General features: G+C 54.0%; 5 protein-coding genes across 5 annotated transcripts; 3 read left to right on the top strand and 2 right to left on the bottom strand.

The window, feature by feature from the left end:
* Window positions 1–565: 565 nt before the first annotated feature.
* CCOS01_08510 (fungal specific transcription factor) lies at window positions 566–4,034 on the top strand (the record flags this gene model as incomplete). The annotated part of the gene is made up of 6 exons (XM_060456671.1): window positions 566–942; window positions 1,140–2,323; window positions 2,390–2,649; window positions 2,725–2,779; window positions 2,863–3,341; window positions 3,399–4,034. Coding segments are annotated over 6 exons (2,991 nt in total), but the record flags the coding sequence as incomplete, so codon positions are not given.
* A 3,284-nt stretch (window positions 4,035–7,318) lies between these two features.
* CCOS01_08511 (uncharacterized protein) lies at window positions 7,319–9,454 on the bottom strand (the record flags this gene model as incomplete). The annotated part of the gene is made up of 2 exons (XM_060456672.1): window positions 7,319–7,878; window positions 7,930–9,454. The coding sequence occupies 2 exons, from the start codon at window positions 9,452–9,454 to the stop codon at window positions 7,319–7,321; spliced, it is 2,085 nt and encodes a 694-aa protein (XP_060312946.1).
* A 2,311-nt stretch (window positions 9,455–11,765) lies between these two features.
* CCOS01_08512 (uncharacterized protein) lies at window positions 11,766–12,009 on the top strand (the record flags this gene model as incomplete). The annotated part of the gene is made up of 2 exons (XM_060456673.1): window positions 11,766–11,804; window positions 11,854–12,009. The coding sequence occupies 2 exons, from the start codon at window positions 11,766–11,768 to the stop codon at window positions 12,007–12,009; spliced, it is 195 nt and encodes a 64-aa protein (XP_060312947.1).
* A 4,283-nt stretch (window positions 12,010–16,292) lies between these two features.
* On the bottom strand, window positions 16,293–18,209 carry CCOS01_08513 (uncharacterized protein; the record flags this gene model as incomplete). Its single annotated transcript, XM_060456674.1, has 2 exons — window positions 16,293–17,934; window positions 17,986–18,209. The coding sequence occupies 2 exons, from the start codon at window positions 18,207–18,209 to the stop codon at window positions 16,293–16,295; spliced, it is 1,866 nt and encodes a 621-aa protein (XP_060312948.1).
* A 3,642-nt stretch (window positions 18,210–21,851) lies between these two features.
* CCOS01_08514 (uncharacterized protein) lies at window positions 21,852–22,308 on the top strand (the record flags this gene model as incomplete). The annotated part of the gene is made up of 2 exons (XM_060456675.1): window positions 21,852–21,983; window positions 22,042–22,308. The coding sequence occupies 2 exons, from the start codon at window positions 21,852–21,854 to the stop codon at window positions 22,306–22,308; spliced, it is 399 nt and encodes a 132-aa protein (XP_060312949.1).
* Window positions 22,309–23,205: the final 897 nt, after the last annotated feature.

Consider the following 23,205-nt stretch of genomic DNA (forward strand, 5'->3'; position numbering starts at 1 on the left):
GAGCAGCAGCTTTAGTCTCGTTGGTGATGTCCACGCGATTAGACATGGATGTTGAGACCAAGCTCGTAGAGAGTTCAACAGGGTCTCGAATCCTATGCAGCTACCACTATGTTAGTTAGTACGGATAGTATTAGTGCAGACTCTAGAGTGCTGTCAAGTACTCCCTACCGTTTCCCCCTTAGAAGTCAGCTGTGCCGCCATAAAACTCAAAGTTCAAAGGAAGAGGGGATTTGGGACGAGCTAGCTCTCGATCGGTAATACCTGCGAATTATACCCTACTCCTAAAAAGTATACATTTGTGAAGTCTTGAGAGTCGCAAAACAGGGTAGTGCGTAAACCTTCACCATCAAAAGGTGCGTCATGCATCGAATTTTACGCCGACAATACCACCGCTAGACAGAAAAAACATTAAAACCCCCCCAACTATCGCCGAAACAAGCCAGCCACATTGCCGTACTTCCGTGGATGACGGACGACTAGCCCTGGATTGCCGTGCCGATGCTCTCTTTACCCCATTCGCATCCGGGCTCTCACGCCTCCAGAGTCCCCAGAGTCCCCCCTCAGTTGTGCTCCACTCAGTCCAAAAACCATCGGTCCATCACCAACCGCCGCGTTGGCCCGACATTCACCGCGCCCTGCCGTTGCCGCTTCCGCCGCCGCCGCTGCCCCCTCGCGCCCACACGCTTGGACCGAAGAGGAGGAAGAGGAGGAGAAGGAGGAGAAACCGAGCACACCGAGTCGCCGACGTAAGAATCGCAACACCATGTCTGTGGACACCGCTTCCGCCGCCCCCGTCACCGACCGCCGGCCTTCTACGACGATGGTCAGTCCCCCGCATCAGCAGCACCACCGCTTGCCTCACGCGGTGACGGCTACTGGGAAAGAGAGGCGGGTATCGCGCGCTTGCGTCTCCTGCCGGCTCAGGAAGACGAGATGTGACTTGTGAGTAAACTTCGCCGTACCAGTTACCCCTCTACTATATGAGAGATATCATGAACACACATGTACACCAACATGCCACGGCGTGCAGGCCGGTAATTGGATTAAAGATATGAGTGTCGGTTGGAAACTCATGAGAAACGCCTGCCAAGACCCAGCTTATCTTTTGACTAACACCACCTTGTTTCGCCCTCATGTAGAGACTATGGTGGTAACCCAGGTATACCACCCTGCCGTCGCTGTGTAAGAGAACAAAAAGAATGCGTCCTAGCAACATCAAGGAGAGGCGGCCGACGGCCCCGTAAGTTTGTCCGCTTACCACAAGGTGACGATGCCGTCTTCCCGCATCAACAACAACAGCAACACTCGAACACCGTCACCGGGCCGGCAGCCTACGACTCAGGACCGGGAGCCGGAGACGTCGGCATTTCCTCCCACCAGCGCTCCACCAGCCCGGCGGATTCTCGGCACCGCAACGACGGCGGCGAGCTCTGGTCGTGCTCCCCCGAAGAGGACGACGACGGCCCGGCAGAGAGACCGGCGAGTTGGCCCGGCTCCACTTCGCAGCCGGACAGCCCCGGCGGCCGGTCGACCCGGTCCCTCAAGAGTTCCGGCGATATCGAGGGCCACATCACCTCCAGCGACTTGTTGAATCCTTCTGACGCGCTTAATCTCCTGGCGCAGGTTGCTGACCTCGATGGGGAGGAACGGCGTGACGATATGCGACACCTGTCTGTGAGTGATGCTCCGGGTCGGGATAAGTGTAGTCCCAGGAAAGGGTCACGCAAGCCATCGACACCTGCGGCGACCCATTATCCGCCAATATCAGACGGAGTATTAAGTCTACCTGTCGCTTCACGTCTACTCACATTGTATGACACCCCTCACCCACTCGATCCTCTTCAAGACACCCTTATCGTGGGGCTAACCACAACCAGATACATCGACCACTTCCACCCCTTCTTCCCCGTAGCAGACAAATGCATCCTCACCCACACCCCCGCCACAGTCTCCTCCCTCATCGACTCAGAACCTCACCTCGTCACCGCAATCTTCACAGTCGCCTCCAAAGACGAGCCATCCATGACCCGCGTCCACGAGGCCTGCTCGCGGTACATGGAGACCCTCATCTCCAAGCTCATCTACAAGGGGTCCACCACCGTTGGCGCCGTTGAGGCACTGCTGATTCTCGCCCAGTGGGCGCCGCAGAGACTACAAGAGAAGCCTACTGTCGGGCGCGGCGAAGAGGACGAGGGCGCGTGGATGCAGATCGGCGTCGCGATACGGCTGGGGTACCTGCAGAGTCTGGAGCAGACGGGGCTGTTGTCGGATAAGACGAGCCCGTCGTCGGAAACGTTTCGGAGGAAGAGGTTGGTTTGGGCTGGTAAGCCTTTCCTTGGTGAAAAGTGATGAGGCAGCCGTGCTGACGTTTGTGTCTTTGGGTCATCAGCTTGCTACATGAGTGATAGGGAAGTATCGATCCGTGTAGGCAAGGGGTTCTGGTCCCGTGGGCCGGGACCGTCGACAGTACCACGCTCTGCGGACTTCCCATCTCTAAGAATACAGGAGGCCGGGGGAGACAACCTCGGACAGCTGTTCCAGGCTCAGCTTGAGTTGATACAGCTCTTCAGCAATGCTCATGACATACTATACTCATCATCAAGTCATAGAGCTCAGCTGTACCTCGGCGGAGAGTACGTGAGGTATATAGTAAGTCGCTCTTGAAAGTCTCTCCATCATCCTCGAGTGCCATTCCTCGTCACCTTATTTGGCTAACAACCATAGGATGACTCTTTTGCAGTACTTCGTAAATGGAAGATCGTCTGGGGAAGCCTCAACTGTAAGTCGACAACCTTTTCAAGCCACCCTTGTGCCCCTGGGTTCACACCCCATGAATGAGCCCAACTAACACTCAACCTCCAGTCACGCCCTTAATAAAAGCAGGCCTCAACCTCTCCTACGAGTTCCTCCGCCTCTACATCAACGCCTTCGCCTTCCAAGCAACAATCAACCGCGCAATCACCAAAGCCCGCCAACAACAGCAGCAACAGATGCAGCATAACCAACAGCAATATCAGCAGAGCCAGCAGAGTCAACAGCAGAACATGTCCTCAAAAGATCAGAAACAGCAACACAACGGACACGAGACAACGACAGCGACCCAAGCGCCAGCAAGACACCCACCACAACCACTGCCGCAGCCTCCAACGACGACTATCAGCAGCCCCCTATTCGCAGACCTCGCTAGTACGCCCGACGCCCGCTTCATTTACGAATCAATGGACGCGGCCAACTCTCTTCTAAACATCCTCAACTCCTCTGTAGATCCGGCTACCGGGTTGAGGTACATGCCGCTAAAGTACTACCTCTACGTAATCTACGCGGCCGTGTTTCTCTTCAAGGTATGCCGGTCATCTTACCTTTACTCTCTCGCACATTTTGCTGATTGATACAAACAGGCCCGTCTCGCTGGCGCCCTAGGAAGCGAAGCCTCAGAAAGCGTCCGCCGCTCAATCAACGTCACAATCGAAGGCCTCCAACGCTCCTCCTTGAGCCCGCACAGCCTGGGTCAGCGCTACGCGCGCCTTCTTTCTCTGCTATGGCGTAGTAAACCAGAAGAACACCAGCAACGGAGTCAAGGACCTACCCTACAATCCAACGTCACCATCTCCGGTCCTGACGGTCACGCAGTCGATGCCACCAACACCGGAGTACCGTGTCCGGCGTTTGGCCTCCATAATGGGGCAGGCGGCCCCGGGTCCGTGTCGGTGCACGTACCGACTGTACCGAGCTCGGCCGGTGCCGGTAACAGCAATGGGTATGGAGGTCTTGGTGGACATGCCGACCATCATCAAGGGTTTGGCGGGATGTCGCATGGTCATGCGCATTCGAATATGGCTGCCTTCCCTCATCAGCCCGATCTTCTAGTCAGGGGCTTCTCATGGCGAGATCTAGATGATCTGGGGCAATTCATCGGGCCGGCGGACATGAACTTTTCTGATCCTGCCAATTTGGCGGTGATGGGCGGGTCGATTAACCTGGATGAAGGGGCAGGGTATGATGTTCTCTGGCCTGGGAATGACGTGGTCTTTTGAGCTTCTTTGACGAGCGGCAGAAGGTATCTCAACAGTGAGTAAAGATTTCTGAGTGGGAACGCGCCATGGTAGTAGGTTGTAATTCTAGACGGAGACACTCACGTGTGCATGGAAAGAACAACGGTTCATGGAGTTTAAAAGTACTTAAGGTAGTGTGGCTGTATTGCATGAGTAATCTTTGACCTAGAGGCTGTGAACGATGTTGACAATTGAAGAAGATCGTACAAAGACAAAGGTCCCAGTCACTAGCGATGGTGATGCTCGCGGTGAATGTGACACGATAATAGATATCCTACCTCATATCTCTCCCACTCAGTCCGGAAGGGCACGAGCCTTCCGGCAAAGATCAATCGAGCATGAGAGACTATGGTAGTCGGAGGTCGTTACGCCAGGATGTATATAAATGCCCGTACATCACGCTCGACTTCTTTCAGAGAGGCCAAGGTCCGGGGGAGGGAATATGTGGCCAGGCAGCTACGGCAGCTCGAAATCACCGGATCCGAAAGACGGTTTTAGAAGAAGCTCGAAACAATGTACCAACGAACAACTCAAGGCATTGCTATCATGCCAGAACAGCATTCCGCTCCGTACTAACATCCTTCACGAGTCTCTGCGTATTCAGCATAAATACGTAACAGAGTTCTGACGATGGCCATTGACAAGGGAAGGATGTGTATGCCGAGAACAGCCTTACGGCGCTCGCACTTGTATATAGCATATCCATCCCTAAATTTCTTAAGAACCTATATCCTCCATCACTTCAATTATTGACCGTCTCTATTCTCTTCTCACTCTTCTTCGGCCAACTTTCAAGATGCTTAACAATAACTACCAAAGCCAAGCACCCGACGGTATCGCATAATCATAGCATTCCGAGGTGCCTGTCACATTGGGCCCCTGACTTCGCCATTCTATACGGGTGAAAGATGCTGCTTGGCAGACACATACCGGACCTGCCCAGTCAGAAACAGAGTCGAGACAACAAGTCACCTAGTGTAAAAGCCCACAGAGGGAGCGCTTATACTTTAGCTCAACCAAGTCAGGCCTTCTACAGGCTGAAGGACGCCACCACCCAATCGCTAGGTTTACCAAGAACTTCTGCAAAGTTAGGGATTTTATCTACTTAAGGCAGGACTCCCAGCTAGACCCCTTGTCCGTGGTACCCCAAGTCCTATCCTAAATCAGTCCCTATTATTGTCTCTTCCTCGCCAGCTGGATATTTCTCTTGAATAAACAATGAATGAGAAACTTTGCCCGCTACTGAGATAATGTTACCCATGTTCCAGGCCAGACGTAAGAAATGATACCCTTGTGTTTTCGCAAACAGTAGGCTGGCTACCTGTGTTATCAAACCCACCTACCGGGATTGCATTGGCCTGCTCCCGGAAAAATAAAGTCCTCGTCAAATGCTTCTTTATATACATATCCTCTCACCGTAACGGAAACTGGGCCAGTCCCTCACAGATCAACATCAACAGTCCCTCCAGGCGCCATCAAACTTAAACCCCTCAACCGCAGTCCAAATCAGAGGCTTCTCACAAATGACCTCAAACGTCATAAAAAAAAAACACGAACGCTGCGTAATGCCAGCCACTCGAATATCCCAAAATCGAATCGACAGTCTCCACAACCTGCATCCAGCTCGTCACCACACGTCCCGCCGGCATCTCTCCACACCCACGCCCAACCCCCGCCCCCTCCGGGCCCCACAGCCCCCGACCCCCCAACCCCCCCCCCCAAACCAAACCCACCCCGCCCCCCGCCCCCCCCCCCCCAAACCCCCCCCCCCCACCCCCCCCCCCCCCCCCCCCCCCCCCCCCCCCCCCCCCCCCCCCCCCCCCCACACCCCCCAGCCCCCCCCCCCCCACCCCCCCCCCCAACCAACCCCCCCCCCCCCCCCCCCCCCCCCAAAAACCCCCCCCCCCCCCCCCCCCCCCCCCCCCCGTCCGTATCCCGTCGTTCACCCTCCGGATCGCACGACGTTACCAAAGTAAACGGTCTCCAATGCCGACGAAGAACCAAGAATAGAAACATCCAACGAAAAAAAAACGGGCCACCTTCTAGCCCCAAGCCACGCCGGTGTCTCCGATCACCCAACTTCCCCCAAATCACCCCATCAACGCCGTATGTTTCAACCCCAACGCCACATCACCAAAAGCCCTCACCTCTCACCTCCCACCTCAAATCCGGTGAAAGAAATCCCCAAACAAAGAGAACCCCGGCATCGCACCCGTAACGTAGACCAACGTCCGCGTGCCGCCGTCTTTTCCCCAAAAGTCGAGACCGTTTCCCCAAGGTACGATTTGCAACGGTCACCATCTATACGTCCCATCATCTCAAATCACCAACCCCCTTCCATCCTTCCCCCACAACCACCACTCCAAGCCACACAGACGGAACCCCTCCGTCCACGCCCACGTCGCACCGACAGACGGTCCTCGCCTGACATGGAACCCTCACAACCCTTCTAGAACACAACATCTCCAAGTCTGGGGACGCCACTCCCTCGACGGCCTTTGAAGTGAATAGTCTCAGTATGACAACAAGCCCTTCCAAATCAAGAAGGGACTTACCCAACACAGAGATACGACCATTGCAAATCACTGATAAAGCGGTCCATCTTCATAATAAGAAGGGTATTTGATATTTAATTTTGAATAGCATCGAGGCGCGAAGAGAAACCTGAATGAAAGGCACAAATAATGCCCGCGTCTTTGAAAAGAAGAAGTAGACTATGGCAAGTCAGACGCGTTTGAAAAAGTTATACAGTAGTGAAGTGAATCGGAGAGAAGAAAAAGATGAAGAAAGATTGGTTTCCCAGCTGATATATACAAAACACCGTCGCTATCCCCATAAAAAGTAGATAAAAAGTTTGAGCCATCCGTCTCTAAGTATTTTTTGGGTTCAGTTCATCAGCTCAAATCTAAAAAAAAAAAAAAAAGGTCACTGAATAGACTGGGACATTGACTGTCCCAGAGCTGAGAGTGAGAGCCCTGATATCTCATGCTCCCTCCCAGCCCTCATGCGAGTGCGAAATACTCGCCTTGAACATAATAAAGAAAAAGGGGAAACCAATGGGAAGTACCCAACAACCAAGAAGCAAATCATCATGGGCATGCCAGGTTGTCATGTACGCCCACTGTCCGTCCGCCAACCAACCGTGCGTCCGTCCCACCTATTCGTACAACCAGGCCCCAAATACCGTAACCGAAACTCATTTCCTTTCCCTGTGTCCCGTCGTTATTGCCAGGGGGTATCACGGAGAGAACGCCTCTCCAATATCATTAAACCTCTGCGCCTTGTACCTCTTCGCGGAAGCGCACGCCGCCGCTGACCTGGATCGCTCCCTTGACCCATTCGTTGTCTGCCACCTTCTCTAGTACCCACCGGCTCCTTGCGCGTTGCAACAGGCCCTCGGTAATCTCCATTGCACCGAGGAGACCGCGCTCCTTGAACTTGGTTTCGTCGCCTTCGTGATCGCCATCCTGGCCAGCATAGTCGATCCAGCGCCACTCCGCGCGTGCTATGCGGTGACTGGTGCGGCTGCGCATGCGGTGGCCGTCCATCGTGTTTGGGTAAGGATCGAAAGGCAAGCGAGCTTCGAGAAGTGCGTAGAGCAAGACACCCAGAGACCACGCATCGGTGGCGCGGCCATCGTAGGGCAGACCCATGATAACCTCGGGAGCGGCATAATCCTCCGAGCCACATCTCGTCTCGAGTTTCTCGTCGTCGGTGATGCGGCGGGAGAGACCGAGATCGGTGAGGGTGATGACCGAGTGCGGGTATGTCGTCCAGTCAATTGAGGGGTCTGCGAGCTCAGGTGCCGTCAAGTTCACGAGTACATCTGGGAGTAGTCAGCAAAGGGTAGCTCTCCATTACCAAGAGAAATACCCACTCTCGAGCTTGATATCCCTGTGGACGATCCTGCGCTCATGCAGGTACCGTACAGCGCCCACCAACTCGGCAAACATCCTTCGCAACAAGGCTGGTTTGAGGAGTTGGCGATGGCCTGTGGCCACGTCGAACAAATCGCCCCCAGGGCAGTGGCTAAGGACCAAGATGGCGCGGCTTGGCTCAATGTTCCACGCCTTGAGGTGGACCAGGGAAGGGTGGCTGATGGTCTGCATGATCTCGAGTTCGCGCTTCAGTGACATTTCGATTCTCTCCTCGCTCGCTCCTCCTCGAGGGCCGTGTTCGCAGACCTTGACTGCAACAAGAGTCTTTCTGAATGATGGCGACATTTTGGATATCGGAGTGAGGCTGTTATCGGTTCGTAGTAATTCGCTTCCGTCATCCATCTGGCTCGTTGCCAGCATCACTCGACTGAACGTTCCCTGGCCTAGCGTCTTGATTGCTCTCCATCTTCTCTTCTTTCGGTCGCGGCCGTAGGCTTCAAAGTACTCGGTTATCGCGGGTTTCGGTTTGCCGATCGCCATTTCGGTCGAGTCTCTTGATGATTCGCTCGGTGGCGGGGTTGGTGGTTGCGCAATCGCCGGTGTCAGGCCTCTTGATTCTGCAAGATTGGCCTCCCGGCGCATGTGCGGCTCGAGGCCAGAGTCGGGGCCGTTTGTCGGCTTCGTGTGGGAGCCTGAGACGGTGATGTGTCGCTTGGGAACGTAATTGGGGTCCGGGATGTACTCGCTGATGCTTCGATTCCGCGCGTGTTCGGCCTTGCCATTCAATGGTCCCTTTGCGCCCGCACCGTCGGAGCCCTCGGCCACCAGGCCAGCATAGACTTTGCGTTTCGAGGCGTTGGCCAAGGCTACCGCTATTGATTCGCCGGTAGACGTGACAAGGACGGAGTCCGGGGCTGGGTTTTGCATTTGATCCCTTGAAGGCGGTCGCACCCCAAGACGTCTCCAAGGGCCGGGCGAGTCTCCAGATAACAAAGGTGAAGGCAGCGGGGTGACGTCGCTCATAGCCGAGAGAATGGGACTGGGCATGCACGAGCTTGTAGCCGAGGCGGGACCCAGGCTGTTGGCGATGGCAGCTTTGAAGCTTGGGGTACGGGATATGGGTTTTAGATTGGAGGACGAGGTTTTATGTTGGAGGGCGTTACTCGGGCGGCGCGGGGTCGAAAGGGCGTCGTTTGAGTGAATGTCGGTTCGTGTGGGGAGGCTGGGATGAAAGTCTGACGTCTGGATTCGGAGTGAATTGCTGGCGGCAAGTGGACTGGGGCCGGGTCTCTGACTCGAGGGAGGCTCCAGTTGCTGAAAGGATGATTCGGACAAGGGCGGCGAGGGTGCTATTGTGTGTGTCTGGAACTGGATCTGAGGGTTGGAGACGTAAGGGAAAGAGATGTCGTTGAAGTCTGCTGCATTGTGGGTGTTTGTATCTGAGGCGAAGGGACCGGAACTCCCATCAACCTTGTTCTGGTGTTGGGTTTGTAGAGGCATGGACTGGGGTGGACCGTTTGACATGATTATATGCAACGTGTGGACGAGGTGGGTACGGACGGTCGTGCGTATCGGGATCGCAGAGAAGCGTTGCTGGCGGGGGATGGACCGGCGCGAGGTTATCAATGGGAGGGTGGCGACCGTCTGCGATTCGTAGGACGTAGGACGTGGACGGGACGGGATGAGCTGGCTACACACGGCGCCCACAGAACCGGGCCAACGTCAGTCACCACCGTTCCTTTTCTCTTTTGTCCGTCTTCCGTTTTGGGTCTTGGAGTAAAAGAGAGGTGTAGATTGTGTGGTCCGTGGGGGTGTGTTGTGTTCGAGAAGCTGAAGTAGAGTTGGGAAGAAGATGGGGGATGAACTCACCCGATGGTACGGTCTTTCTACGTAGTATATAGGTCTCTCTTGCTCTCTATGATGCAGTTGAGAAACCTTGGCGGTTCAAGCACCTGTTTTCTCTTTGGATGCGATTGACTCGGGGGTCCGCGCTGCGCAGCGTACACAGGCAGGGAAGAAGGGGGAAACGAGGGAAAGGAGCCTTTGGCGGCGGCCGCACGCAAGGAATGGCGGGGGAGAAGGAGGGAAACAGGAGCGGGAAAAGGGAATGAGAACTGCAGAGGGAGAGGGTCGAGGTTAGGGTAAATGAAGGGAAGGGAAGGGGCAGAAATAACAGCAGCGATGGGAGGAAGGGGGGGTGGGCTATGACGAGAACATGGGGGAGGCTCGGTTGGGCTATGTTGAGCGAGAGAGAGAAGTGCAGCAGCGTAGCGGCAGTACGGAGTAAAAGGTAAGGTAGGTAGCAACAGCAAGAAAAGGATACGGCAGGTAGCGTAAAGGTAACAAGCACTTTTGGGGGCTGCAGAAGCAGCAACCGGAGCGTCAAGCAAGTCGGCGGCGCAAACGCAACGCAACGTCCCAGTGTACCCAGTGTCTTATGCCGGGATCAAGCCCAAGTTGAGATGTCCCTGGGATGCCGTGCCCGAGTATATGCGTGTGTGTGTTCGTTTGGTCTTTGTGTAGAGGTATGTGCCAGTTTCTGACCGGAGAGAATGGATGATGGAAATGGTTCAGGGAGCATGAGAAACAAAAACGAAAGAGAATGGAAGAAAATGGCAGTCAGTGAGTGACAGGGAGAACCGAGCGGACGAGAAGGAACCAAGAGCAAGAGCGCGGCGCGATGCGGTGCCAAACCCCCAAGAACCCAGAGAGTCCACAGTCGCCCACCTCAAGCAAAAAAGTCCAGGTGCGACTGGACTGGACGCCAAAAAACCCAAAGGTGGAAAAAGAACGGAGACGGCAGGGTCAAGGTCAGACATGCTATAGCACGGGAAGCCGTTCGAAACGGAGCCAGTCATGGACTAGTCACCAGCCAAAGACGGGGGGCACGGCCGCACGTCAAACGTTTGATTGGTTCCATTGAGACCGAGGAGGAACAAAGTACGAGGTCTGACTAAGCCAGCCACAAGGTTACGTCCTCTCTATTGATGTACCTAGGTAAGGTAGGTAGATAGGTGCCTACATTTCAATGATAAATGCCCCGAGGCCCACGAGACTCAAATTCTAGAAAGAGAACATCGTGTTCGCCAAAGATTCGAGTCTGATTGCCGTCCGTATAGGTTGTCAGCCCGAGGCAAGAGAGAGAAAAGTACCTTGCGTGCCGACCTCACCTTCCTGTACCAGACCCTGCCTGCAGTATCTGCGTGCAGAGTACAGACGTGTGTCAATGCACGGCTATCGGTCGGGTCTAGCCCCCCTCCGTCTCCGGTCCGTATTCGCCGGGCTACCTTCCTTACCTAACTCTTTCGTCTCCTGAGTTCTGGTTCTCCCAAGGTCAGCATCCTACGCAGTAGGAAGGCAAGCAGCAAGCTGTACGGAGTAGCGTACGGAGTCACGGACGGAGTACTGCGGATGGGTTCAGTTCATAACGGATCAAATACCACTGCGGATCCCCGCCCACTCTCATTCTGAATTCACTCATCAGAGTCATCACACTCGTGACTTTATTGATTTGCCCAAAAAAAACCCTCTTTTCATCACATTCCCTGGCCATTCTCCATACCTGCTTGCTTTTCCTAAACCTCTTTTTGCCCATGCTCCCTCTGCTGCAAGATTAGACGCATATGCACAGCAAGGTATCTATTCCGTGATTCCCTGGCAGATTGGGCTGATAACCTCGAATGTTCCTAATGGCCCTTGAGATACTCCGTAATCCGTACCTTACGGATATCCGTACGTATCTGGCCTGCCACTTGCCTTACCTTATCCTGCTGCAACAGAGGAGCAAGGGGGGAAACAAAGAACGGCATTGGTTCCACAATTACCCGGCCGGGCAATGAATCAATTTTGCAAACGCAAGCCTCAACCTCCAAAGGCAAAGCGTGGCAAGCTTCCCCTTCTTTCACCATGCGCCTTACCTCCTTACCTTACACCCAGGGTACCTGTCCGTACAAAGGAAACTGAAATTCCAACGTCCGTTGCCTCTGCAACTCAACCGTTCGTTCGTGCCTCTTTCATCGCCCTATCCGTCGTTGGCCTGGACCCAAAACAGCCAGCCAACCGTCGCCGCACCGGTCTGACGCTAATCCACCTGTTACTTCTTCGCCTGCACTCATCTCTATGCACCATGTTTTTTGGTTTCGGTGCCTCGTGGCCGTCGTCGTCACGTCTGTCCGGAGCCAGCCCAGGTGCGGAATGGTTGGTGTCAGAGCCACTGGTGACGGGTGACAATCGGCGGCACAGCTCGACCAAATGGCTCGAGTATGTTGTCCAAGTCTACGAATAGATTTCACTCGTAGTCGCTTCGCCTGGCTGGCCCCCATGACATGGCCGCGTCCAGTCCAAAATGGCCCGTCTGACGGTAATACGGCATTCTGCAATCCCTTCAACCATCCGGCCCTTGGCAACCGGATAGGCATGTAGTAATGAGCCATGAATATCAGAATATGCCAGCCAGTGCCTTACGGCCACAGTAGACTGACTGACTACAAACAACTGCACTGCCAAGCAGAGCCAGGCGAGTCTGCGTCTCGAAACAATTGAAGTAGATGCGCTGTCGCCCAACGCTGTTTATCGAGCTCTAAGACGGCCGGCAGTGTCCTGGATCATACCCAATGCCCCTCTTGGGATCGTTCAACCTATCGGCCTTGATAAACATTAGCTGACCGCAGACCAAAGTCTTTGCAGAGACCGAGAAGCAAACCAGATCCTATTACAACCCCTTCACATTCGTCGTTTCAAGACTTCTCAACTCTCATGTCTAGTCGAGGAGGCGCCCTTCCATACACCCATGTTCACACCCCCAGGAAGTGATGTGCCCGTCGGATATTACGTTACAGTGCATGTCCCTCTTTTCCCAGGTACACAGCGAGACCACTCGCTACAGCCCGTGACAGGTACCGCCAGTGTCCGCTATCCATGTGGATGGGCAACGGAGTAGGGAGGCACGGAGGGTTTGGGGGCTCGCCTAGGCCATGGCCCATGGCATCAATTCCAAGGGCGTACAACCTCATAGGGCGACCGGTTCCAGTTGGGGATCGGAGCAGACGACTTTAAAATTGGCCTCGTCCAGAGCTGCTACCCGTTAAGCTGCTTTTGGATAGCGGTGGGCCGGTGAGGTTCCCACCGTGGCACCGTCTGGCTCGGAACTGGGTCCAGCGTCCCGTTTATTGACTTTCCCAATCTCCATCCGTGCTATGCTACACCGGCTGACTGGTTGGGCCTGGTATGCTGTTCCCTGCCTGTATCCCGTCCGCGATGGATCTTGTCTTTTGTTGGTCTCTTGTATGATTGCGTACCTGAGGGCCTTGCTTTTGACTTGACAGAATGAATGGGCCACTGTCGCGACAAAATCGCTGCCCACTAGAACTGTCTAGAGGAAGAGGGAGAGACCAACATACCGTGCGCGCAGTATGTGGCCTCTGTTTGGCTACACGGATGGGCTGTCGGCGGCCTGTGATATGTATCTGCCATGCACATGCAGCTACCGGCGTCTGACCAAATGAACGGATTCGGCCAAGGGCGCATTCGGCAGGCGACAATGGCATCTCACGACATTTCGCGTTCTCGACTGACTGTTGTTATCGGCTGCCTTTAAGAAGTTTGATCTATGACTGACCCAGGTCCGCTCGTGAGGTGGAATTGAGTTCAACCAACTTTGCCCGAGACCGTCGCGATCATTAGGGCCGCACTAGGCAAGCATATCATGAATAATGTTGACCTTGGGCTATGCGTGTAGGCCATGCCGGCAGCGTCTCTATGGGCTAGGAAATGGTAGCGCCGGTGTGCCGGTGTGCCGGCTACCACCCTCTAGTTCTCGACCATTTTCTTGTAAGCGGCTGTAGGATGAATAGCGTGCGAGATTCTATCCACGAAGAGTTGGACGTGTTCCTCGACATGAAAGCTCCCTAGTTGGTGTCAGCCTTCGTCCAACTGTGAAGGATAGTATCCGTAAACCGCAGGAGAGTGCCATGCGTGACAGTCTCTTTGGGTGCACATGAAGATCCATCGCTAGTTACCACCGAGTCATTCGCACACGGTCGCCGATATTTGTTGTCAATGCTTCCTTTTGTTTGACTTTCAACGGCGCAAATGACGGATATGAAAGAGTCAGGTCACTGCAGGTCAGAGATCTTATCTCTCCCTCGGCGATCTTTGCCGGTCGAGCCCATCGGATATCAATTGCTTGGCCCGTAGTAATGTCCTCCGTTTTACGACGTCGGCTACGACGTCGGCACAACGGTCACTACCCGTAGCTCTATGAGACGGCGCTTCAAGCCATTCAGTCTGCAAAACGGGTCCCTTTCGTCAATGCTGCATTATCGAGACTCAAATGTTACAGAATGCTCACGCTTATTTCAGCCAGTAAGTCTGTCAATAGGTACCCGCATACCCATATCTAGGATCTGAGTCGCCCGCAAGCGCCCCTCCCTCCCCCACAGGTTCCTATCCCGTTCTGCTTTCGCTCCATGTTCGGCTTGGGCAGCGTCGATTGGCCGCTTGTGCCCACGATGGACTAGGAGTGCGGGCTATTGGTGCCTTCTTCCCAGGTAGCTCCAACGCCTCAAAATTTGGTGCATGCCTAAAGATCTCTCGGAGCATCCGACATGGAATAGATGCATGATGACGTATGTAGCAGTCACGACGGTTTGATCTTGTTGCCAGCGTTTTCTTTTCGGGTCAATGGTCATCAGCCAAGGGAGGCCGAAGCTGGTCGGACCGTGAGGCGGAGGTCCGTCGACCAAAAACGCCCACGTCGTCCGTTCGCATTGGCACCGATATCCGGAGAATATCGCCGGTGTGTGCGGCCGAGAGTATGGTAAAGAAATAGAGGCAAATGGTCTTCATCAGATTATCGTGGATATGGTGTTCTTGGTGTTGGCTTCGCAATCATCGTCGTCATTCTGATGAGTAATAGTCAAGATTGAGGGTGACTGCAGTCCAAGGCAGCGAGCTGCTGCTGTTGCTACTTCCCCTCTGCCTTGTGAGTCTGACAAAGGAAGGACCGCATCTGCGGTGACCAAGAAGGTGCTTGCCTGCCTGCTTACCTATCTTGCCGCTGCTTCTGTCCCTCCTTCATCGTCATGTCTCCTGCTTTCCTTGCTCATACAAACCGCATTTGTCACTGATACTTTAGGTAAGGTAGATACCTCAGCCAGGTACCGGCCCAATGGAATGTTCTGTGGTGTTCTTCTCGATTCTCCCCATCGGCAGGTAATTGGGAAAAGGCAGCTCGGTACCTAGAAGAAGGGAGGGCAAGAAAGTATCTGAGGCAGGTAGGCTGCCATCTATCGCCACCTCATTTCAGGTAGGTATTCTCAAATCCAACTCTTGCAACCTGCGGTAAGAGGGGGGTGGGAGGACAGGCAGACATACACTAGGAAGTAACAGCGTATTGAGAACAGCAAGACAAAGTGAACGAAAGGTCAATGATTTGCTTGTCTCTTGTGTGGAGATTAGGCATCGTGTATTTTCCTTCATATCATTACCTGGGTGTAAACGCGTCTTGCTCCTCTATTTGGTATCTTCCGACTTCGTTTCTCTTCGCCACAACACGTCGAGTTCTCAACAGCATCCTGGTTCTTGCCACGCCTCTTCTGCTTGTGATCAAGGCCTGCCCAAATAAACCACCTCGCCTCCTTCCCGTCCCCTTCCCGTCTCCTTCCCGTCTCCTTCCTCACCTCCCTCCTCAGCTTGAGGTGCCTCCTTCTCGTGCCGGTGTAAGTAGAGAGTGGCCGACTCTTTCCCCGTTGATCTGTTGAACTTCCTTCCCGCCGGATCCCTTCCATCGAACCTCATGGTCCAAGCACCAAGTACTCAAACCAAAGTACTTTATTATGCAAGCTGGTCGGTTCTTTCTCTCTTCCATTTCATGTATTGCCTCTCCTCATTGACCTCTGTCGCTTCTCATCTTCATCGAGGACGGTGACAGAACCCCATTCTGGTAGCGACAATGACGAGCTAATGTTTTCCAGAAGGTATCGATGCGTTACGTCTCTCTTTACCCAGAATTCCGTAATTTCGACCTACAAAGGCTTACTTCATTGTCCGGAGAAACCTCGCCTGGCCAGTCGATCCTGCTCATCTGCCATATACTTCAGGTTCAGCTTTGTTCGAGATCCAGAGCCGCCCTGAGGAGAGACTTGACGGCGCCAATCCGTATCACCAGCTACCGCAGAGCCACGGTCCAATGAACTTGAGCAAATCGCCAGTCATTCAGTGGCGGCATTCTGGTAGCCTGAGCTCGCAAAAGGCCACAGCGATGACCAGCTTCCTTGAGCGGCGTATCACCTGTCGTTGATCCTAGCAGATGTCTGCTTGGCCAATGACCATCGTGTTTGGTTCGTGCAATAAAACAAGGTCGTCAAGTCTGCCGAATGCCGTTGTCGTGTCTGTACAGATATTCGACCTCGGGATCGATCAGATGATCCACTGCATGTGGTGAGTACTCTGTCGACAGGACTGCAGGAGATCCTGACTGGGACGTGTTTGTCCATTCCAGTGCGCTCGCAGGAATACCGACAAACGATGAAGGGGATGTCTTGTCGACCCAACCGAAAGTAGGTAGCTCGAGCCAGCTTGGTGTTGCCCCTTCGCCGTCGTCACACTTCCACAGCCATTCTGGCAGGTCCTCAAGGTCGTTCGTCCCATCGCTGTCGTCGTCGTACTCGTCAGTGAAGCCTTTCGATATCGATGCCGACTTCTCTGCGAAAGCTGCTAGGCGATCCATACGGTATCGGTGTACTCGATCTGCCTTGGCTGTGTTGTCTGTCTCTTGGAGCAGCTTCTCCAAGTTGGCTAACGCTGTCATTGAAATCCTTTCATCTGCATCCGACGTTAGGGCGATGCGAGCTGCCGACTTGAATGACGTGATCGCCGCCGAGGTGCTGCCCATCCGATAGTACTTCACCCCGAGCTCGAGATTAACGGCGGCTTCCTGCTCGTCTGTCATGCTGTATGCATTCATATGAGCAGTCAGCACCTCGACGGCCTCGTCCAGTCGGCCCTGTTTTTCCTTGCAGGCTGCGAGTAGGCCAGCATGCGACAGAGCCATATCGCCAAGCCAAGAGTGATCTTGTCCCGAGGCCTCAGCCCGAGCCCGGTGGCGGCTGAGCATTGCCTCACAATCCTCCGGATCTTGTCGAGCAAAAATACAATCGAGATAGTCGCTGTACAGCAGGTGCGTCAAGTAGTTGGCCGAGCCCACCCGCTGCTCGATGTCTGGCAGCAGTAGAGCATACAACCGCATAGAGAGCTCATAGTAGTCGGAAAAATCGGTCGCGCCCAGTCTACGCCAGATATGGGCGAGGATATGATGAGGCCCAAGCACAATCGGAATAAGCCCGGCCAAATAATCGAGAACCAGTCGAAGGAGATCATGTTTGTGATGGCGCTCCAGATACCAAAGCAGGCAGACCGTACGCGCAACAAAGTCTGGACTTTCGGCAGCTACAATTTCTTTCAGGGACTCGAAGGCCGGGCCAAGGACACTGTTGATGTTGATCTGGTCTCCTCGTATCATGCATCGATTAACCAAAGCAAAGCTGGCTATGACTCTCTCGAATAAGTCATTACTGCGGTCTCCGGGGTTGAAACGGGTATTGGAGCAGTCGACGTCGAAATCGCACCACCAGGCTCCAGACGAAAAGGAGCCATCGATGTAATCTCGGAACAAGCAGAGAACCTGCTCGGTACTCTGCATCTCCATCGTTGGTGCCAAGGCTATCGCTGGGCTCGGAGGCGGCGAAGGTGTTCTGCAAGTCACCTCGAGTGCCGTTTGCACGCTGGGCGTCTGTCCCGCCCTGAATTTGGCCATCAACGAAGGGTTGCGTTTCAAATACCGGTTGATGTTGTCCAAATCTACTGGCTGCCCGCGGATTCTGAACTCAGTCGGTCTTTTCAGGAGGTCTCTGTCCCGCTTGAGAAGCATGATTGCCAGAACCTCATCACCTTTGAGTTTTTTGTCGAGACCCCATTTCCATATTCTCGACTTGTACATTTTGACGCTGCTATCCTTCAGTAACTGATACGCTCAACATACGGGAAGGCGGGCTTACGTGGCGGCAAAATGGTAGTCGCGCTGCATAATCTCCATGACCTCCTTCAACGACTTCTTCTCTTCTTGGTACAGGCGGGTAATGATCGGTCGCTTCGTCTCCCAGATCTCGGCGGGCACGCGCTTACGCGGCTTTGCTGACTGCCCAGAGCTTGTCATTTCGTCAGCTTCGGAGTCAGTCGATGTTTTCCGCTTCGGCGGCACGGCTAGGCTGGAATCTCTCATGGCGTTGGCTTTGTTGGGATCTCGACTTGACAAACACAACGAATGTTTGATGTCAATGGCGGACCATGCACGATGGTTTTATATCGGCGAACCTTCACTCTCACCGTAATGAGACAATTCATCAGAAGAACGCGGGGAATCAGATTGATATGTTATTTGAAAGCAGGAAAAAAGGGGACTCAAACGGTAAGCAGTCGAACCGCTAAGCCCGGTAGGGCCCTGTCTTCCCGCCCCCATACCAGCACGACCGGCCTACTGGTGGCATTGGATTCAATGTCACCCCTCCCAGCGGCTGCACACCCCTGCAGCGAGAGGCCTTGCATCTGATGTCAATTATTATCGACCTTCCTCGAGCGGAATTGGACGGCCACAGATACCCGCTGAACCGCTGCCGGCTCCCAGTCTTTCGCCAGGAAGGCAATTTAGTGGCCAAGATGGTGACCATCGCCTTACAGGGGAGGTGTAAGTGGGTAAGGCGCAGGGGGCTTAGGCAAGGTGCAGCAAGAGATCAGCAGTCAGTATTATCCGCAACGGTGAGATGCTAGCATGAGGCGGGCCAGCAACCCAATGTCAGACAGAAGTATTCCGACGACAACGGGCGATGAGTCGACGGCTATCGAGCTGGCGGTCGTGCCACTGCCACCATCAGGTGGAGTCACTCTCTGACAGCTTGCAGCAGCCACATCTGGACGGTTCAGAGTAAGTTTGGACAGGACTGAGATCATCACTGCCAACCAAGTTACAAACTGACCTCCCTCCAGTCCTCCATCTCTATGCGCACCACCCAACGTATCCGGTTGCCTGAAAGTGGCCCGAAACAAGATGAGGGGGCTCCGAATTCGACTGCCTGTCCAGGGTGGGGATCCGCCCTGGTAATCAACCACAATGGCCGTTTCGACGCTGTCGCTCCTCCTCGACATGGAAAATTCCGCTGCCCCTCGACTGCGAATTCCCATCCAGAGTCGAAACAAGATGAAATGAAGAAGAGAGAAACTCCGAATAGAGTGAGGGATTTGGCCCGCTTTGTCCGAGCTTGTGGGGAACGGGTCGGGTATCATCAGCACATGGCCGTTGCTTCCAGGCCAGGGCCCAGGGCTAGAGCCAGGAACCGAACACTCCAACGACGTGGACGCCAGAACGAAGAGGTCGCTCGAGGTCGCAGTATGTCGCGTTGAGACGAAAGGCTAGACTTCTTCGGGAACATGAAATTTGGGAGTCTACTGGTCCAGGGTGCGGCGTGGAAATTCGCTTAGTAGGCCAGTTGATTGGCGACGTTACGGATTGCCCATTGGAGAGAGATGCGAGCAAAAGCTATAGTATTTGTCGCGCGGCGGCCGCAGAGCCCCCATGAAGGTCCCATCGAAAACGGGTCTCCTTTATTGCTCCATCCAGAGACCGAGAGACCTCTACGGATACACTACGGAGTACGGCCTCTCCCTCAAGCCAGTCAGTCGGGTCAACACGCCGATTATCCCGGGCCTGTCTGCGGTCTTGTGGCCGGAGAGCGTGGGGCCCATTCACTGACGGCCCCGTAGGCCACGGGATTTGTCTCCCCTCTCCTGTGCAAAGAGCAGGGGGCAGAGGAGACATCAAAGCAAGGTACACATCAAGATCATGGATTCATGGATGGCAACCCCAATCCGTCCAATTAACGGCCCGAACATCACAAAACGCCTGTCCCATCGAACATCAGTTACCCGAGCCAACTACTCGGTGTATCCAAGCATTTCACTAGCAAGCCAATTTCTCAGGCCAATCGCGTCCCGAGGGGAGTGGCGGGAGAGAAGTATGGCTGCCGTTGCCTCCTTCGAGATTTCCTCCCAGGCTGGTTAGACTTATACGGAGCCAACATCGCACCCCAGCAACTTTCTGTGGATCCCGCTATTCAACACGTCGCATAGACCACCAAGAAGGGGTGACAAGAATCCATCGCCCTGGTTCGTGGGCAGAAGGGTGTCTACTACGTAACAAGCAATGAAGAGATCATGCCATCCGAGATGATGCCCAGCACCGACGCGGGAAGCAGAATCGACGACATTGGACGGCCCGCAACCACATTTCCACGGCCGGGAAGCCCAACTGCTGCCTGCACACGTCTCCCCCCATTGCTCGAATGGAGGTCAATCCACCAAATGGCGGGTTTGACGGAATGTACTTTCAGGCTACAGAATCCTATCGAGCGCGTGCAACTCCTTGAGCAAACACCATTTGGGGCTGCCTGGAGTCTCACATCTCCGTAACACACGCTCCGAGATGAGCCTAACCTTGACCCGCGGCTAACAAGCCAATCCTCTGTTATTTGGCCTGGTGGGGTACGGGCGGCCGCTCCTGGTGGCGCTCGGTATCTGATCGACGAGTATCCAGATCTAACGCTCCTTGATTGCAGTGACATGCAATTCCGGCCCCGATTCAAAGTCATGTCACAGTCACAGGTCAAGTCGCTAAAGGCCTCAGTCGTATCCGACGAAATGGCTCGACTGCCGATCGTACGAGCAATGTACAATCAAAAAGAATCTGAAAAGAAAACATCGAGGCTGCAGTGATGGCAACTCTTGTCGTCATTCGGTGAGAGGTAAAGCCTCGAGGTGACGAGTATGGCGCATGACTGACTCCGTCCTCAAATGGCTGCCACACTGCTTGCGAATAGATCGAATTGCATTCGGTACCGATCATTTTCACGAAAGATCTGAACTAATGCCGTAGGTCCACGGAGAACCCAAGCCGATCCTTCGTAGATGATCTGGATTCGTGAGAGGACTTTGGGATCAAGTCAAATTTCAGCCCTATGCTGATGCAAGCCGACAAGAGCATGTGGATACGACGTCTCAAAGTTCTTTTGACTCGGCCTAGGTTCAATGCCCGGATCGAAGTGTGATGCTGAATACACTCAATTCCACGCTGCAGAGCTATCGATCTTGGACCTATCGAGTCCTCGGGCATATGGCCTACACGATGTCGCATTGAGGCCATTCAGAACCTCAAGGCTCAACTTTCGCAGTTCATTCGCAATTGAGCGAATCACAGTTGTCAGCAAGCATATCCCGGCAGCTATGCTTACTGGTGACTCCCCCGGTTACCGCAAGGCACATGATCTGGCACGATGGGACTTTGGTTCAGTTGCAACAACTCCAATGTTGACGGCTTGCTGAACAACGGACACATCCAGAAAATTTCATCCTCCGTCTTCTTCGCAACTTCGCCACACGTATCCGGCCAAGAATGGTTTTGTTTTCCAAATGAAAGTGTCAGTAACTGCAAAAGTCCTTCCTGGGAAGTGGCATAGAACTGGTTGAGAAACGGGTCCCGTCAGGCAGTCTTCCTGCTGTGCCCGGCACGTCCCCGTTGCCTGCCTTGAGTTGACCGGGGGGTGTGGGCTGAACCCAAGAACAACGACACCAACTGACGGCTCTGCCTAGCTTAGGGCCAAGTTTTCTCAAGTCATTAGAGATACTATGAAAGCTCCAGTGTGTCGTTTTCTTGTACACCTCTTTGAAGCTTTGCCGCGCAGGGCTGGTTCTTCAACTTTCCAAAGTCCCTCCGCCTTTTACCTGGCTTTGTCTTTCACGACCGGCGGTGGGAAGAACTTCTCCCTCTACCTATCCATCCTCAAAGATATAAATCTCGTGCAAGACCGCCTTCAGCATGAGCCAGCAAGACCAGCAAGCCTCTCGAAGCGCATTGAGTTACTCCTCAACTCACCAAGCATCGCCCACTCAAGCATCGTATACAGATCAAGACACAAGCGAGCTTCTACGCAAGCTCCAAGAAACTACAGTACGTCTAAGCTCAAGTTTTGACTGGAGGTGTTGACTAACACAGAGGGGCTGATTAGATTGCGGCTTTGAGGACATCGAACAACACGATGGACTCCCACGGCGGCGGCAGCTCGAAGGGCACCTCACCCGATGACAAAGGCAAAGGCTACGACCAGTATGCCATCTTCGACGGCTTACTTCCTCGGATAGAGACCAGAGGACAGAGCAAAAACTCGTCGAAGAAGAGTAGCGGCAAGAAGAAGGAAAGCAAGGGCTCTAGTCAACAGTACGTTTCCACGGCGGACAACCAACCGGCGGGTGCTGATGGACCGAGTCATAGTTGAAGAAGTCACGGCTTGACCATGAACGATCAATTGCTGTTGATCATGAGGGCGCTCGATTTCACCACAGCGTATCTCTTTCGCAATTCGATGTCGATGCCAGCTCTGAGTTGATTCGGAGGGCCCTTCGGGCTGTATGTGGGGCTAGTGAGATTTCCATTAATGACGGCGTAACATGACGTCGGAAGACGTTTGGGTTTAGGCATGGGGTTTCTAGTCGGACAACGCATTTATTGGATTTGATTTATTTCAGGCTTTCTGTCAACATGTCTCATATCGATTTAATACCTCATTGCTATCTACGAACCTACACTGCACGTCATTCATGTTATTCACAAAGACAGACAAGTAGTCGTGTTGTCTCTCACCCTCTTCGCAACGAGTGGACTGTGTCATAGCTTCCGCGTTGAGAGCGGCAGGCAGCGGCCGCCCAAGAACATGGGTGGGATGGAGGGGCATGCACCGCGGCATTCGAGCGGTCACGGCGCTAAAGGCCAGGTCCCGTGTGCCTTCAGGCTGCCAGTGCTCTCGGTGAATGCCAAAGTAGCTCGGTGAGTCGAGCATCGGAGTACTTTTGAGGTGTCATCTTCAACCCTTGACTCCGAACTATGTCGGCTCTAATGATCACAGTCACTGTGTCACAGCAAGTTGAGCGAGCTGAAGCCTAACGTGCCGGTCAACCAGCCCCTCTTTTTGCCTCCGAATACGGGTACCCTTGCTACGCCGTCCTTGGCTTCTAACAACTTCATGTCTAGAACCTGGAAACAGATGCAGCTTGCAAACACAGGTTTACAACAAGTCAATAGTATGAACCCCTCGCCTAGCACCGACCTTAAAGCAACAGGGTCAGTTAGCGGTTCGCAGAGTTTTCCTCCCTTTAGGCGCAATAAAGCCCCCCGT

The sequence above is a fragment of the Colletotrichum costaricense genome (assembly GCF_030867565.1).
Source record: "Colletotrichum costaricense strain IMI 309622 chromosome Unknown Scaffold_8.1, whole genome shotgun sequence".
Lineage (NCBI taxonomy): Eukaryota > Fungi > Ascomycota > Sordariomycetes > Glomerellales > Glomerellaceae > Colletotrichum > Colletotrichum costaricense.